The sequence below is a fragment of the Lithobates pipiens genome, unplaced genomic scaffold, assembly GCF_037356315.1.
Source record: "Lithobates pipiens isolate NorthernLeopardFrog02 unplaced genomic scaffold, aLitPip1_a1.2 Scaffold_59, whole genome shotgun sequence".
NCBI lineage: Eukaryota > Metazoa > Chordata > Amphibia > Anura > Ranidae > Lithobates > Lithobates pipiens.
The window spans coordinates 2,162,127-2,178,918 of NW_027507880.1; the positions used below are offsets into that span (position 1 = coordinate 2,162,127).

General features: G+C 44.6%; 1 protein-coding gene across 1 annotated transcript in view; it reads right to left on the reverse strand.

The window, feature by feature from the left end:
- Positions 1 to 2,035: 2,035 nt before the first annotated feature.
- LOC143958174 (pulmonary surfactant-associated protein D-like) overlaps positions 2,036 to 16,792 on the reverse strand; it is a 605,930-nt gene continuing 591,173 nt past the window's right edge. The window contains exon 6 of the mRNA XM_077467640.1: positions 2,036 to 2,724. Coding sequence (XP_077323766.1) covers positions 2,363 to 2,724 — 362 coding nt within the window. The 3' untranslated portion in view covers positions 2,036 to 2,362. The remainder of the gene's footprint in view (positions 2,725 to 16,792) is intronic.

Here is a 16,792-nt window from a genome sequence, read left to right on the forward strand (position 1 = left end):
CAGATTCTATAATAAATGACTCTAGAGTCTGGCTTCCTAGCATTGATCAGGGTAGTCACCACTGAACCTGAAAGCCCCCAATCTTTTAGAATGTGGGTTTCAATAGCCAAACCATTAAATTGAGATTGCAAGGTAGGGATGGAACACTGGTCCCTGCGAAAGCAGGGCTGAACGTGGTGGAAGGGTCCACGGGTCCCCCACTGCCATCTTTATGATTTCTGCATACCAGGCTCTTCATGGGCCATGCCGGGGCTACAAGAACTGATGGGGGCAATATGTGCAGGAGAGGAGTGTGAAGGGTATTATGGGGGCAGCATGTACAGAAGAGGAGTGTGGCCGGTATAATGGGGGAAGTATGAACAGGAGAGGAGTGTGGCGGGTATAATGGGGGCAGTATGTACAGGAGAGGAGTGCCGAGGCTATTATGGGGCAGTATGTACAGGAGACAAGTGCGAAGGGTATGATGAGGGTAGTATGTACAGTAGAGGAGTGTGGAGGGTATGATGGGGGTAGTATGTACAGGGGAGTAGTGTGGAGGGTATGATGGGGATAGTATGTAAAAGAGAGGAGTGTGGAGGGTATGCTGGGGTGGTATGTACAGGAGAGGAGTGCGGAGGGTATGATGGGGGCAGAATGGGGAGGGATTTTGTGCAGAGTCTGTGGGGTGAGTATGGAATGATGTCCCTCAGCTGGGGGGTAAGAAGCAGCTCTGAGTGATGTCTGTCAGCTGGATGTATGAAGTGAACTGGGGGTGATACAAGCTGGAGGGGGGTTGGGTGCAGAGGACTGGCCAGATAGTGATGTGTGTCTATAATAAAAAAAAGCTATTGTGCTCATCCACTAATATATACAACAATAAATCATACAACAATACTACTCAATGAAAACAATCTGCTGTTAAAAAAGATACCAGCCTCTAGCGCTCTGTGTATGCCCAAATAATGTGATAGTAATTGCCCCTGGTCTGAGCTGAATAATGTGCCCGGGTCTCCGGCAGTACAAAACTAAGCCCAATGCTTACCATTCTTAGGCCTTACAGCAAATCACCCCGATAGCAGCCCCACCCAGCACAAGGTTTGTTTTCAGAAGAAGTTTCCAACTTAAGCTTAGGAGAAAGAAGAGTCCACACAACGACAGACATTTTACTCTTTATTGGAACACATTTGATTCATAGTTGATTTACATTAGATTATGTCAGTCATCCCAATGGTGATGGTACATTCCTTAAGTTGCAAGCAGATAGAGAACAGCATAGATGGGCGTCGAGGAGCAGCCCAAACCTTTAGGAGTTTTTTTCCAGAGTCCTACATCCTAAGCCAAAGGGATATGAGTATCCCCAATGAGTCCTGCACCTCCTTTCCTTGTTCCCCCCCTATTTTAAACCCCCAGGAAGTTAAAGTCTAACATAGATAAATAAATATTAACAAATTGTGAAGAAACATTTACCATCCCATTTTCTTTTTAAGACTAAGATCAGGTGTGGTCCTATTTAGTAAGTTCAGTAATCGGTTAGTCTTTTATTGCCTTATCAAAAGATTATTTCTGATTGGTTGTTTTGGCTTACTGTCACCGTGCATTATTTATCTTTGCAAAACATTTCTGAAAAAGGTACATATTTAGAAGAAACATCAAAACTGGAGATACAGTGATAAATCGTAAATAAGATGTAATTTTTCATATAGTCACATGTATTTAATACTTTTCAGGAGAGTAACTGAACACAATCACCAAAATGTATTAAAGTGATCGTAAACCTCAGACATGAAATATGAACAAAGCATATCCCTCTATAGTCTGTATGTATCTCAGTCCAGAGCACTAAGTGTCATTTCTGCATGCTGCTTTATTCCTATGCTATGTGTATGAGCCACTTCTGACAAGTTTTTCTTACATCAAGTGCCTCTGATTGACAGCCTCAGCTCTATTCCTATGTACTGTATGAAGGGGGGGGGGGGGGGTGTATCTTCCCTCCAATCAGCTCTCAGCGATCCCCTCACTGAGCTCTGCAGTGTGTGTGTGTGTGTGTGTGTTGCCATCTCCCCCCTCTCCCCTGCTTTCTGAAAGCTCAGACGAGCTGCATAAATTCTGCACTTTGAAGGTCTGTAGAGAATATAGGACCGTAGATAAACAGGTGCAACTTAAGTAGGAAGATTTGTTTCATCTCTGTGTATCATCTGAGGCCAGTCACTTCACTGGGTTAATGTAAGGATTTACAACCACTTTAATGCTTGGTATATGGAGTCGCGCAAGAAAAAAAAAGGAATGTAGCTTCTAAAAGTTTGGTTTTTGAAAAATTATAAAAGGAGAATTTGAAGGATAAAAGAGGAGCATGAATTCAAAGAATTGGCTTATTTGCATTGATTTAAAACTCACAAATGAAAAAAAGTTTGCTTGCGCAATTCTCATCATTCCACCTTCCATCGTCCCACATTTCCACACAGTCCTCATTGTTACGAAGGTTGTTGGGTTCACCTGCACGCCAGTTGAAGTATCTAATGACTTGTCCAGATAGATCTCTAAAGTCACCCTCGTACTGCAAATCGTTTATACCCATAAATGTGTGCATTTGAACCTTTTTGCGGAGGGAGAAAATGGCTTGGTTTTCTTCTTGGGTCCGAGGTACGGCCAGCTGACCTCCGCCACTGGCACAGATGGTTTTGGCCTCGTCATAAGTGACTTCAAAACGATTCAAAATATAGTTTTTGTTTCTGCTTCTAGCAATGTCTTTTCCAAATGAAAAAACTGTAAAAGTGGAAAGAAAGGAAAAAAAACATTTTTATGATGAGACATCATGGAACACATAGTAGAAAGTAACATCTGTCACTTTTTTCACATTAAAAGCGTTTATTGAGTTAAAGGAAAAGTAAACAGTAATACAACTGCGAACAAGCTTAAGTAAATACAGATAGTATTGTACAGCGTTATACCCCAATTCAGCATACAATTCGTACCCTAAAATGATGTTACCCACTATACCTGGGGTGATAAGGCTAACTATAATTCAAACATTGTAATCAAGTCACATGACTAAAGCCAATCTGTACTGAACATATTTGCATACTGTGTCAATATTCTGACCTTATCCACAGTCGAGGTCTAATAATGCGCTCATTTTTAAAAAAAGAAAGAAAACAAGAACAAATAATGAAAATAAGGGAAAAAGGAAAGAGTGAAAGTAGAATGACCAATTTAACCTCTAGCATTACCTTTGTCTCCTAGAAGCTGAGCATATTTTGTAGAGTAACGGAACACTATCCAAGGTGTCCAAGTAGCATGAAATTTTTCCACCGATTCAGTGGCTTGAGCCACTGTTTCTTCCATAGTGTATGTCTCAGAAACCCTGAGCAGCCATTCACCCACCGTTGGGGCTCTGGGGGACTTCCAGTGCAGTGGCACTAGGGACTTGGCTGCATTGAGTAGGTGTTTAAGCAAAGAATGTTTGTATCTCTTCAGGGGTACATCAGTAATGTGGAGGAGACAGCAAGCCGCATCTAACGTGATTGAGGTGTCCGTGATTTGAGCTATCAAATTCCTCACTTCATCCCAGAAGGGCGCCAGTTTGGAGCATCCCCACCATATATGTGTAAGCGTACCCACCTCACCTTGGCATCTCCAACACATTTCCGGGACCTGAGGAAACCATTTGTGCAGTTTATCAGGAGTATGATACCAGTGTGTCAACATTTTATAGCACGTTTCTTGTGTTCTCGTGCTAATAGAGCACTTATGAGCCAGTGTACATGCCCTTCCCCATTGGGAATCCGTAATGTTCCTCTGTAAACCCTGTGCCCATTTGTTCCTGAACCTATCCACCTCTTGTCCCTTCACCTGTTGCAACCACTTATAGGCCAACGAGGTCGCCTTGTGTAATCTTTCGCCTGAAGCACATACCTCTTCGAGGTCTGTGAGCTGTCTAATGAAGTGTCGTTTGTGGTTTGAGGAGGTGACAAAGCTCCTGATCTGGAAATAATTCCATAAGGGAAACGCTGGATCCCCCCAGTCTCTTCTAAGGGTCTCTAAATCTTTCAATTTGCCCCCAGAGAGACAGTCTTTTACCAGTCTTGGGGCGTTAGAATCTGTGTCGTGAAGCAGGACGTTCTCTATACCTGGTTTAAAGTCGGGATTACTGTAGAGCGGTGTTAGAGGGCTGAGGGGGGTAGTCACCGCAAACCGTTTTGAGTTTGCGTGTAGAATTGATAGCGTAGTCTCTGTCAGGGGGTTCAAACTAATCGTGTTCTTGAGGCTGTTCAAAGAGAGCCAAGGGGAAAAGCGCAATCTGTTGTCTGTTAGCATATCTTCCAATCTTACCCAATCTTTGTCCGCCATATGACAATGCCAATCAATTATCCTAGTAATATGTGCTGCTACCTGATATTTCTTAAAGTCGGGTAGTCCCATCCCCCCGTCAACTTTTGGTTTCGACAAGAAGGCATACTTGATCCTCGCTCTCCCATTGTGCCACAGGAAGCGTAGGGCCAAGGAGTTAAGTTTAAGAAAAAAGCTTCTGGGGATGGAAATTGGTAATGCTCTAAATAAATAGGTCAGTCTGGGCAATACCGACATTTTCAGGATCGCTGCACGACCGAACCACGAGAACAACCCCGTATTCCATGAACCTAGGTCACATTCTATCGTTTTCAGCATTGGAATAAAATTGTGTTCAAAGACTTTTTGGAGTCTGGAGAAATCCAAACCCCAAGGTACTTAAGTGACACAGCCTCCCAACGGAAGGGGCAATTATGCTTGGTTCTATTCAGTTCGTCCTGGGATAGAGCAATGTTCAAGGCCTCCGACTTGGAATAATTAATTTTTAGATTAGACAAGTATCCAAATTTAGTAAAGGCTTTCAATAAATTGGGAATCGTCGTGTGTGGGTCTGTCAAGAAAAATAGCAAATCGTCGGCGTAGGCCGCAACTTTGAACTCTCTGCCCTGCACCCCGAATCCCCCTATCGAGACATCCTTATTAATCAATCTGATGAACGGTTCCAGGGATAAAATAAACAAAAGGGGTGACAAAGGGCAACCCTGTCTGGTTCCATTTGCAATACTCACAGGAGCAGACAAGGAACCGTTCACCCTCACTCTAGCAGTGGGATTTTGGTATATAGCTGAGATCCAGGTCATCATCCGTGTCTTCAACCCTATCTGTTGGCATGTGGCAGTCATGTAGTCCCACGCCACTCGATCGAAGGCCTTCTCCGCGTCCGTGGACAGGAGAAGGCCTCCGATCTTCCCCCTGTGAGCCACTTGCGAAAGCAAAAGCGCTTTAATAATGTTGTCTTTAGCCTCTCTTCCTGGCATAAAGCCAACCTGTTCTGGACCAATCAGTTCGGCCAAAAAGGGGTTCAATCTATTAGCTAATATCTTGGTTAATATTTTGAGGTCCAGATTTAAGAGAGAGATTGGCCTATAACTCGCACATGATGATGGATCCTTGTTAGGCTTGGGTATCACCGCTATGTGGGCCGATAAAAACTCGGGAGGAACCTTCCGGGGTGAGGACAAAGAGTTCAAAGCTTTTCTCAGAGGGCCGGAGAGAATCTCCGAAAAAGTTTTAAAGTAGATGGCCGAGTAGCCATCAGGTCCTGGGGATTTTCCCGTCTTCAAGTCTGTTATTGCCCTTTTAATTTCAGTGTCAGAAATCTGTACGTCTAGGGAATCTAAGTCTTGTTCTCCTAGAGAGGGGAGACCGCTCTCTCGCAGAAATTCTCCAATAATTTGGGATCTGTCGCCCTGTAGGTCTCTAGGTCTATTTTGGGGGGGAAGATTATATAACTCAGTGTAATACTTGTGGAAATGTGCTGCAATGTCCTCATTATTCACATCTAGGGAACCAGTCGCACTACGTATGCCAGTTATGGTATGGCTAGAATTATGTTCCTTCAGGGCTCTGGCTAACAGCCTACCTGCCTTGTTGCCCCCTTCATAGTAAATTTTTTTCTTAAAAAAGAGCATACGTCTAGCTTTCATATGTAACAGATCCAGATATTGCTTCCTAGAGTTCACTAAGTCTGTGGCCGTTCTCTCGCACAATGTGCGTTTGTGGAGTGTATCTAGTTTACCTATTTTAACTAGAAGATCCTTCATCTCTGTCTCTCTTTCACGTTTACGTCTCGCCCCTAATTTGATTAGTACTCCCCTTATGGTACATTTATGCGCTTCCCATAACACCAATGGGTCTGTGTCCGGTAGGTCATTGTTTACGAAAAACTCCTTAAGAGCTGTCTCAATCAAGGGTAGAGTCACCGGATCCGTCAGGAGGGAGGGGTTCAGTTTCCAAGAGTTGTATGTCTGGGTCTGTCTATCAGGATCCAGGGAAATTGCAATGGGGGCATGGTCTGAAATAACCTGTGTACCAATTTTGGCCGCACTAACCACTGGCAGGTCACGTTGCGTCACAAATAAATAATCAATGCGGGAATATTTATTATGTGGGATCGAATAGTACGTGTAATCCCTTCCTTCCGGATTAAGCATGCGCCATACATCTACTAATTGCAGTGTCTGTAACAGACGTTTGATTCGCTTCAAAATTTGGAAAGAGACACATGACCTCCCCGTGGAAGTGTCCGCCAGAGGATCTAGTGGGATATTAAAATCCCCTCCTAAAATGACACCCCCCTCTGCAAAGCCTTGTAGTTCTGACATCATACGTCTACAAAATTGAAGATGGTTTGTATTGGGGAAATAAACATTAGCTAGGGTGAGGGGCCTACCCCTATAGGAGCCCTTTAGGAAGATGTATCGACCCTCCGGATCCGACAACGTCTCCGCGACCACGAAAGGGGCGTCTTTCCCTAATAGGATCGACACGCCCTTCGTCTTTGAGAGAGCGTTCGTTGCATGAAAGGATCTCGTAAAGAATTTATTTGTCATTCTGTAAGTCTGGTGAGAGACAAAGTGCGTCTCCTGTAAGAAGACACACTGTGGCCTACTCTTTTGCAGCTCCCTGAGAACCGCAGTTCTTTTTTCTGGGATGTTAAGTCCCTTCACGTTATGTGATATTATCGTGGGCATATGGCCCAGTGTCGCGTAAGCCATTTGTATTTTTTGTGTTCCGCAATCCCCCCAAGTTGTACAGGCAAATGCAACCTAAAATGGCTTGGATCACACAGCTTTTAAGAAGACGTTAGTCAAACAACTATCAATGAAGCAATGAAACTTCTGGGAGTTATATACCTATGTATAGTCTCTCAGAGGAAAATAGGCGATTCAGGTAAAGAGCGGAAAGAGAGAGAGGGGAAAAAAGGAAGAAGCAGTAGAGGAAAGGAAAAGGTAGGGAGAAGACTAAGAAGGGGAGGAAAAAGAGAGGCAAAGAAAAGAGAGAAAAGAAGAGGGGGAGACGTAAGGTAGACAAAAGTAAGAGAGGAAAGAAAAATGGAAACAGCCAGAAAGAAGAGACTGTCTCTAGATAGTAAACAACGTATATTAAAACCTCTGTTAGCTGAGCCCAACTAACAGGGTGGTAAATTAGCCTCTCTAGGGATCGGAGAAATATCCGGTCCAGAGAGGCTCGGTAGGAGCGAGGGTCAGACCAGATAGCGTAATATGCTATCCAGAGGGCTGACTTATATTTGCGACTGTCAAGTCAATTAAATCAGAAAAAATAAATACATAAACTTGCGCTGAGATAGGGGAGAGAATCAGCCAAATAACTATCAAATAATATAATAATAGAAAATTGTCATCAGAACCGGGCCTCTCACGAGAAGAGGTCCAACATTGCAAGCTTTCCAGCCTAGAACATCAGTTCCCTGAGCCATTGGTTACATAATGTAAATTGTTAAAGGGAAATTAACCCTGTGAGTGAACACCTGGGCTTCTAATACAGTCTAAGGGCTCCAGTTGTCACCGAAAGAAAACAAGAGTCCAGCAGCACCAATTGCTCCTGATAGTGAGTCCATTGGTGCAGAAGCAAAAGTTTGCTTGGCATACAGCCCCTGTGTTCTTCCCAGTCCGTAACACAAAAACATAGAGTAAAAATGAAAAAACAAAAGAGAGGGCCAAACCCATGATAAGGGTGTCAGCTACCTTAACCCGCAAATCCTCAACTAGACTCCCTGTTGACCGAGGCATCTGATATAGCTTCCTGGATCTGGGATCAATTGTAATTATGGACTCCTCTGCGATGGTCAATGTCATAGAGACTGAAGCAGTCTGGAGATAAAGCACAGGGTTTACTCACGAGGCACAAAAAGAGATAAGTAAAAGCAACAAAACAGAAGAAAAAAAACAGTAACTGGAACTCTACATAGTCCCAAAGAGGCACTGTCACCTCAAAAGAGCTTGGCAAACATGTCTAGATTGTATTAACTTTGTCGTGAAGTGAAGTAGTGCCTCAGGAACAGTTATGAGGCAGATGACCTAACAGAAAATTAGCCCAGGACCTCCTCTCTGGGCCTAGATGATGTTGGTCTGGCGTTGGGAGTCCCCACACAGGGCTGACCACCTTTGTTGTTCCTTGACCGCTTCGATAGGCGTTTCTCCGGTGTAGAAAGAGGTGAGCTGGGAGGTGACCTGTTGCCCAGTGGCAGTTGAAATTCTTGATACCAGTCCGGGAGGGACATCAAGTCAATATGTAGGGTTTCGCAGAAATCTGGAAGATCTTGGGGAGTGCGGAGTGAGATCTGTTTACCACCATGCATGACAACTAACGCGAAGGGGAAGCGCCAGGAGTATCTGATCTCCTTTTCTCTGAGAACATCCAGCAGGGGGCGTAGAGCTCTCCTGTTACGTAGAGTGATTTGGGACAGATCTTGAAAGAGCATAATGGAGGCACCGTTAAAGATTATACGATCGTTTCTCCTGGCTCTTCTCATAATGTCCTCTTTGAGGGGAAAACTCTGGAGACAACATATAATGTCCCTAGGAGGTGCTGAGTCCGGCCCTTTCATCCTGAGTTCTCTGTGAGCGCGTACAAACTCTATTGCAGTGTCTTCCTGCCGGTCTAATAGGCTATTAAAAAGTCTCTGCAGGGCTGGGACAATCTGCTCCGTTTCTACCGATTCGGGTATCCCCCGTACCCTAATGTTGTTCCTCCTCCCCCTGTTGTCCAAATCTTCTAAGTGGCGATTCATTTCAATGAAATGGGATGAGTGTGCCTCTGCCACTGACTCCAAGGCCCGCAACTCCCTGTCTCTACGCTTCCCTGCAGTCTCTACTGTGGAGATTTTTTCTGTGAGGACAAGCAGGTTGGATTTTAGGTCCGTTATGGCGGCCGAGAATGTGGACTTGATGTCTGCCGCAAAGCCAGACATATGTTCATATGTAAGGGGTTTGGCGGTGTTCAAGAGGCCCCTACCTGCATCCTCTGCTGCGGATTGGGAGTCCTCACTGAAATCCTCTTCTTCGCCATGCTCCGGCGCCATCTTGTCCGGCCTGCTCTGTCTCTGCACGGACTGGGAACGGAACATTTCGTTGATGTTCCGCGCGGTACCGCTGGAATGAGTCCTCCGGGCACTGGAGTGAGGTGTGAGCTGGGTTTTCCGACCCATGTTAGGCTGTTAACCGTGGACAATTCGGGCTCTTGCTGACTCTCTCCCCGGAGCTCAACTAGTGCGCCGCCATCCTCGCCGCTGGCCAAGCCACGCCCCCATCTGTCACTTTTTATTAGGTTAAAGGAATCCTCTAGGTCAGGAGTGTCCAAACATTTTTCAAAGAGGGCCAGATTTGATAAATTTAACATGCGTGGGGGTCGACCATTTTGCTTGACATTCTTTGAACCATTAAAAATAAAAGCAAATGAACTAATACATTGTCCAACAAAAATTCTCTTGCCTTTGTGGCTGTGTGTGGTAAAGAGTCTAATGCCGCGTACACACGAGCGGATTGTATGGCGTACTTAGTCCGTCATACAATCGGACGGACAATCCGTCGTAGTTTCCACTGAACGAACTTGACCACACACGGATACACAAACAGTCCGTCGAAAGCTTGCGCGATGACGTGTACAGCACGTACGACGGGACTAGAAATAGGAAGTCCAAGACACAGCAAAGCACCCTTCCGCCGTGTAAATCCTTTCTGGGCATGCGCCATTCTTAGTCCGTCGAACTAGCATACTGACGACCGTATTGTCCGCTGAAACCAAAGTACGACGGACAGAATTTAGAAAAAAACGAAATTCTTAGTACTCCGGACTGCACGCTGAAAAAGTCAGCTGAAGCCCACACACGAGCGGATTGTCCGCTGAAATGTGTTTCGACGGACTAAGTACGCCATAAAATCCGCTCGTGTGTACGCGGCATAAGGATGAGCCTAGGCGTGCTATTTGGATATTTATCGGCATATAACACCCACCTTCACTTTAAGAGGGAAGTTTCAGGAAAAAAACTTACATTTTAGATAAAGAACTGTGAAGCAAAATAAGGGCCAGTGCCCATCAATGCAGCCTCTCCATTGCTATGAATGCAGCCTCACCATTGCCAAGAATGCAGCCTCACCATTGCCAAGATTGTAGCCTCACCATTGCCAAGATTGCAGCCTCGCCATTTCCATGAATGCAGCCTCACCATTTCCATGAATGCAGCCTCGCCATTTCCATGAATGCAGCCTCACCATTTCCATGAATGCAGCCTCACCATTGACATGACATGACATTGACATGAATGCAGCCTCACCATTTCCATCGTTGCAGCCTGATCCATGCCCATTTGCATCCTTGGAGGGGATAGGGAGGGAGCGGGACGTGTGCTAACAGATAACATACAGGAGAATCTCCTGTTTATGTGGCGGCCTCTTTAATACAAAGTCCCACCTCATATGATAGACAGAACAGTAGTCTAATGATGGCCCAGGAGACAGGACTTTCTATTACAAAGGCTAAGTAAACAGAGAGATTTCTACTGTATGTAATCTGACGGCACTCATCCCACACCCTCCGAAGAACGTTAAATACGTTATATATGGTATCTCGTTCGTGAGATTCATTAGGGTCCACAAAAGATATGCCGTATTTATCAGCGTATAACACGCACTTTTTAAAAAAATCTAGGGAAATCGAGGGTGCGTGTTATACGCCGATCCCCCGCTGTTGCTAGGGCTTTCTTCCACTATCTGCGGCTTCTGTCTATTTTTGGCCACACTCGGCCGTTCGCGGCTATCTTCACCATTCTCGGCTATCTTTGGCCACACTCGGCCGTTCTCGGTGGCTTTCCGAAAACCACCGAGAAGGGGCCGAAAATAGCAGAGAACAGCCGAAAATTCCCAAAAGCCGGAGAGAACGGCCGAGTATGGCCGAAAATAGCCAAGAATGGCCGAGTGCGGCCAAAAATACAAGAAATCCGCTGAGAACACCCGAGAACTACCAGTGCCATTTTTAAACGGCAAATGACTGACAAGGCTGCAAATGCAAGGCTGCATAAGACTGACAAGGCTGCAAACGACTGACAAGGCTGCAAATGCAAGGCTGCATACAACTGACAAGGCTGCAAATGACTGACAAGGCTGCAATGCAAGACTGCATACAACTGACAAGGCTGCAAATGACTGACAAGGCTGCAATGCAAGACTGCAAATGACACTGACAAGGCTGCATTGATGGGCATTTAAATGTAAGTTTTTTTCCTTAAACTTCCCTCCTAAAAGTTTTTTTCTTTTAAATTCCCTCCTAAACTTTGGGTGCATGTTATACGCTGGCACGTGTTATACGCCGATAAATACAATTTGTATCCAAATCACTAGTGGGGCCACATTAAACTGGAACGCGGGCCGCAATTGCCCCGCAGGCCGGACGTTGGACATGCCTGCTGTAGGTGGACAACTGTGGCAGCCATTGATGATCTCCATCTAATAATTGTAATTTAGAGGGCTCAGCTGCTTAAAATGCAGATGCCTAAACTGTAGCCTCAGCAGTAGCTATTGTTCATCTAAACATGTACTCCAGGACACCTAAAAATCACCCCTTGAAGTAGGGCTGCATCTGCAAGGCAGGGTTAAATGCTTGTTTATGACTAGAGAACTTGGTAAAGCACTTTTACTAACCTGATCCTCCACTCCTGCAGGCTCTTCTGCACTGCTAGAGCAGTCCCTTCAGCCTGAACTCTCCTATGCTTCTGTGGTCTAAGGTCTTTTTGACTTCAACAAGACCAATGCACTGATTTTTTGCTTACTACTGCAAGGGAATGCTTTTAGGTTTCCTGGAGTTGGGCTTTAAGCTTGCCACACAAATTTTGAGCATTTGCATCATTGACTCAGTAGACTGCTGATTTTGACTGAGCTGTGGACTTCAGCAGCATAGGTTGGACCTCCAATCCTTTCAACTCTCCTCCCCCTACTGAAGTGTCCAAAGCAACTGTCTCTTCTGCGTACCCAACTACCCATTGTCCCAAAATACAAGATATACATTACCCAACTGAAAGTAGCCCTGTATAAAGCATCCAGCTAACCTTTTGCCTGATTCTCAAGGTTTGCTTGCAGATCTCTCATCCGTAAATCCAGAACAGTCATTTGCAATTTAAGATTTTCGATAGCTAAGAACAGAGTTCACACAATCGATTTGTATGTATTATATGCTAAATAATTGTTATGTTCAGGACTAAACATTAGAATATTTTTCTACTTTTTTTTGCTCAGGAGACATTGAGAATTAAGAGGAAACTTTTCATTCCAGTTTTCCAGTGTTTGTAGCGGGCACCATAAAATAACATGCCTCTAACTGACTAATGGCAAAAACAAAGGAGCATTTCCACCATATTACCCAATGCAGAAAACCCCTATAGACAACTTCAGACTACCAACCATATGACTCTTTACTAAATCCAACTATTCCATTTAACTTTTGTGGTTCCCAAGATCTGAGCATTTACCGTATGGACTGCATGTGTTCCTAGGGCTTTAACATCAGCAGTGGAAGCATACAGCCACCAAAATAGGAAGAAGGGTCCTTGTACCCAAAGTGATGTCTGAGATGTTCTGAAAAAGTTCCAGAAAGTTTCTGCTGAGGAAAGTCTCCAGAGAGAGCTGGGCTGCTGAGGCTAGTGACCCTGATGAGTACCAGTACTTAATACTGAATCAAGGCTACACTGCTACACCTGGCTAGAGACCAACACCACTGGAGGGACCACAGAGGACCACGCACTGGAGCGGAGGAACCCACAAGGCCATGGTTGCACACCACAATTGGTGAAAGACTGCTTCTCACATCTTTGCCGAGGTGGGACCTTGCTAAAGTTGCAATATCCAGGTCTGTGACTGCAAGACCCAGTAAGTTGCAAGAGAGAACTTCTGAACCCAGAACATCTGCTGCTTTGCCCAAGATCACTGCTACAGTGTTGAGAGCTGTTGATGTCACCCTGGGTGACTGCAAGAGTTGGCCTGCTCATGTAGTCAGAGTTTCAGACACCTACAAGAGGAAGAAGATCAAGTGACAGACCTCTGAGAGGTGAGAGGCCTTGGCTGCCATCTTTATTATACTCCTGCTTAATGACACAGCCTCCAGGGATTCATTCTGAGTATATGTCCCCCTTTCCTGTTGGAATTCCAAATTTCTATTGAGAGCATTTCAACATTTGACAGCCTTGGACCCCACCACTGGCCACCATCGGTCATTAGGGGGAACTGTGATTTATAGTCCTTGAGTGTAGACTTCCTGTATTTAGGGTACCCCATAGATCAGGTCTTAAGAGGTATAGACTTTGCCCCTTCGAATCAAGTTTTGGGTACCCTGTTTAAGAGGCTTTAATTTTTTTTTTTTAACAAATTGTGTTTTGGTTCAACCCTGATTTGCTTCTGTTTACAATTGTTTGTTATTATTGTTGCTGTTATTTGCCCTGTTGAACATGCTGCCCAAAAGAAATCCTTCCCTTTAACCTTAATGTCAGAGATTGCGGTACTGCATGAAGGGTCATTACCACCAGGACCCAGATAACCCAAACATCAATGGCTCTACAAGTTCAGACATTAGGCACTAAAAATAACTCCCATCCATCTAGCAATGGTGAAGCAAGAAGCATGAAGACCCCTGGGGTAATCCTCAGGAAACATACAGAGGGAATCTGATTGTTTAAAAGAAGGTAAGCTTCCTTCTCTGGTAAAGTACACTGAACATACAAAACTGCTCCCCAGTCCAATAAAGTTTGGGACACCCATGCCCCACGTTTAGAGAGAAACTTTCTTTAAATATTTTGGAGCAGGACATAAGGAAGGAAGAACAATGCTCGGGGTATGGTGAATAGCAGGACCCACCTTTGGGAGGAAGGAGGCCTTATACCACAAGGAAACTTTGTCCTTTAACATGACTTTTGGTGCCTCCTTAATGGTTGATGTAGGCCATGGCCATGGTATTGTCTGACTTTATTCTCATCTGGTGTCTTCGCAATAGAAGAGACAACCGAGTTGCTCTTAGATCTGGAAAGTTAATGGGAAGGTGAACTTCCTTCTCTGACAAAGTGCACTGGGCATCCAGAACTGCTCCCCAGTACAAAAAAGTTTGGGACATCTACAACGGTCCCAAAGCATAATGTTTCCACCTCCGTTCTTGACTGTAGGGATGGTGTTCTTAGAGTCATTGTCAGCATTTTTCTTCCTCTAAACACGGTGAGTCGAGTTTATGCCAAAGAGATGAATTTTGGTGGAAACATTAAGCTTTGGGGCTGTTTCTCTGCTAAAGGTACAGGCCGACTTTGCCACGTTGAGGGGCCAATGGATGGGGCCATGTATTCTTGGATGGGAACCTTCTTCCTTTAGACAGAACACTGAAGGTGGGTCGTGGATGGGTCTTTCAGCATGACAATGATCTAAAACATACTGCCAAGGCAACAAAGAAGTGGCTCAAGAAGAAACACATTAAGGTCTTGGAGTGTCTCCAGACCTCAATCCTATAGAAAATGTATAGAGGGAGCTGAAATGTCGAGTTGTCAAGCAACAGCTAAAAAACCTTAAGGATTTATAGAAGATATGTAAAGAAGTGTGGACCAAAATCCCTCCTGAGCTGTGTGCAAACTCGGTAACCAACTGAAGAATAATATTAATATCTAATATTCTTGTATCTGAAATGCGTTTCTGGATGAATAACATTGATAGTCAAACTGACTTAAAACAAAATGTGAGTTTATTGTCACTCAGTTGGCATCATAAATATAATGTAAAAAGTATAATAGTTCAGTTCAGTGTGGGTAAAGATATATGAAATAGAATAAAAAGTTCTAAAGCTGTAATAAGCTTATGAAAGCATGTGTGCTTCATGGCTGCTGACTTCTGTACATGCTGTCTCTTGTGTCATTCACGAAGAAGCAGGAAATTACATTCTAAGCCCTATTACACACGGTTGGACATTCCGATGGTAAATGTCTGATTGGACCATGTTATCGGATAATCCGATCGTGTGTGGGCTCCATCGGACTGTTTCCATCGGAATATCCGACCGACAAAGTTTTAGAGCTATGCCATAAAATTTTCCGTCAACATGATCCGATCAGACCTTGTCTGATCGTTTGTAAAGAATTCCGATTGGACAAAATGCCACGCATGCTCAGATCAAATTCCTAGACCATTTCTTTGTGTGAATATGTCAGTGCCATCTCTCCAGTGGGTGTGTGTGTATCTGTCTGCCCTTCTGTATAGAAACATTGGCTTTATATGTTACATGTGAACGTCATAACCTCACAAAAACTTAGAACCTTGTATGGCACACATTCATTTCTGCTAACTTCAGCAATATACTATTCAAAAGTAGATACTAACTCAGAGTCATATGGAGCTAGATTGACAAGCCCACATGTAACACTCCATACTTGAAGTAATGTGCTGCTCATGTAATGTCATATAACCAAACATTTACATAATATGAACGCATATTACTAACTTTACTTTAAAGTGAATGTAACACCAATGTCATTCTTTCTAAACTACTGCCATAGGGGTTATCTATAAGGATATACATGCCTCCTGCATGTACCTTTACCTGTCAAATGTCTCCTCTCTGTCTGTTATGAGACCCACAAAAACTGCAGATTCTGTGGGTGGGTCTGTTGTCTGGAGCTTGGTGGGTGGAGTCGTGATGTCAGTAGACTCCCCGCCCACCTCTACACTCCCCTTGTCAATATGTATTTTCTCCTGTGTATTTCTTACACTGAACTTCTGCTATGATCTCTAACATCCAGTGAAAAGACAGGAAAGTAACCACATGACTTCAGCATGCCCAATTATGCTGAGGTGGGGAACATCCAATCCTGGCAGAGCAGCAGAAGAAAGGAGTGGGAGGGAATTAAAAAATAATGCATGTCTCTTAGGATAGTGCACGAGATCTGTAAATCACCTGTCACTCACAGCAAGGGGGAGGATTTGACAACGTTTTTCTCTGTTTGTCAAGATTTATCTCACTGAATAATAAAAGAGGATTGCTCAGAGCTGGATTAACTCTCTGTGGCAAGACTGGGCTCAAACGATAGGAAAGCCTATACTCTACATTATGACACCAAAAAAAAAAACTTACTTCCGGTTCCGGCGCCACATGAGCAGGCTGTGAGTGGACGCAGCTCCCGCCGAACCCCTCTATCGCTGCCTGTAGACCTGCTAAAACTCCGGGGTTGCTCCCCAAACTCCACCTCACTTACGGGGGACTCATGGACCGCTTTGTGGAGCGGTCATATGCCCGGGCTGTCTCTTCCTCGCCGTCCTCAGCAGAAGACGCGGCCCTCGGCGCGGCCAAGATGGCGACCACGCTACCAGCGGATCAGGTCGGGCCCTTGATCACAGCAGAGATGCAGAGAAATCAACAACCGGTGGGCATAGCCCAAGAAGTTGTAGCCCTTCTAGGCCCTACTTTAACAGCCACAGTGGATGCAGCCGTA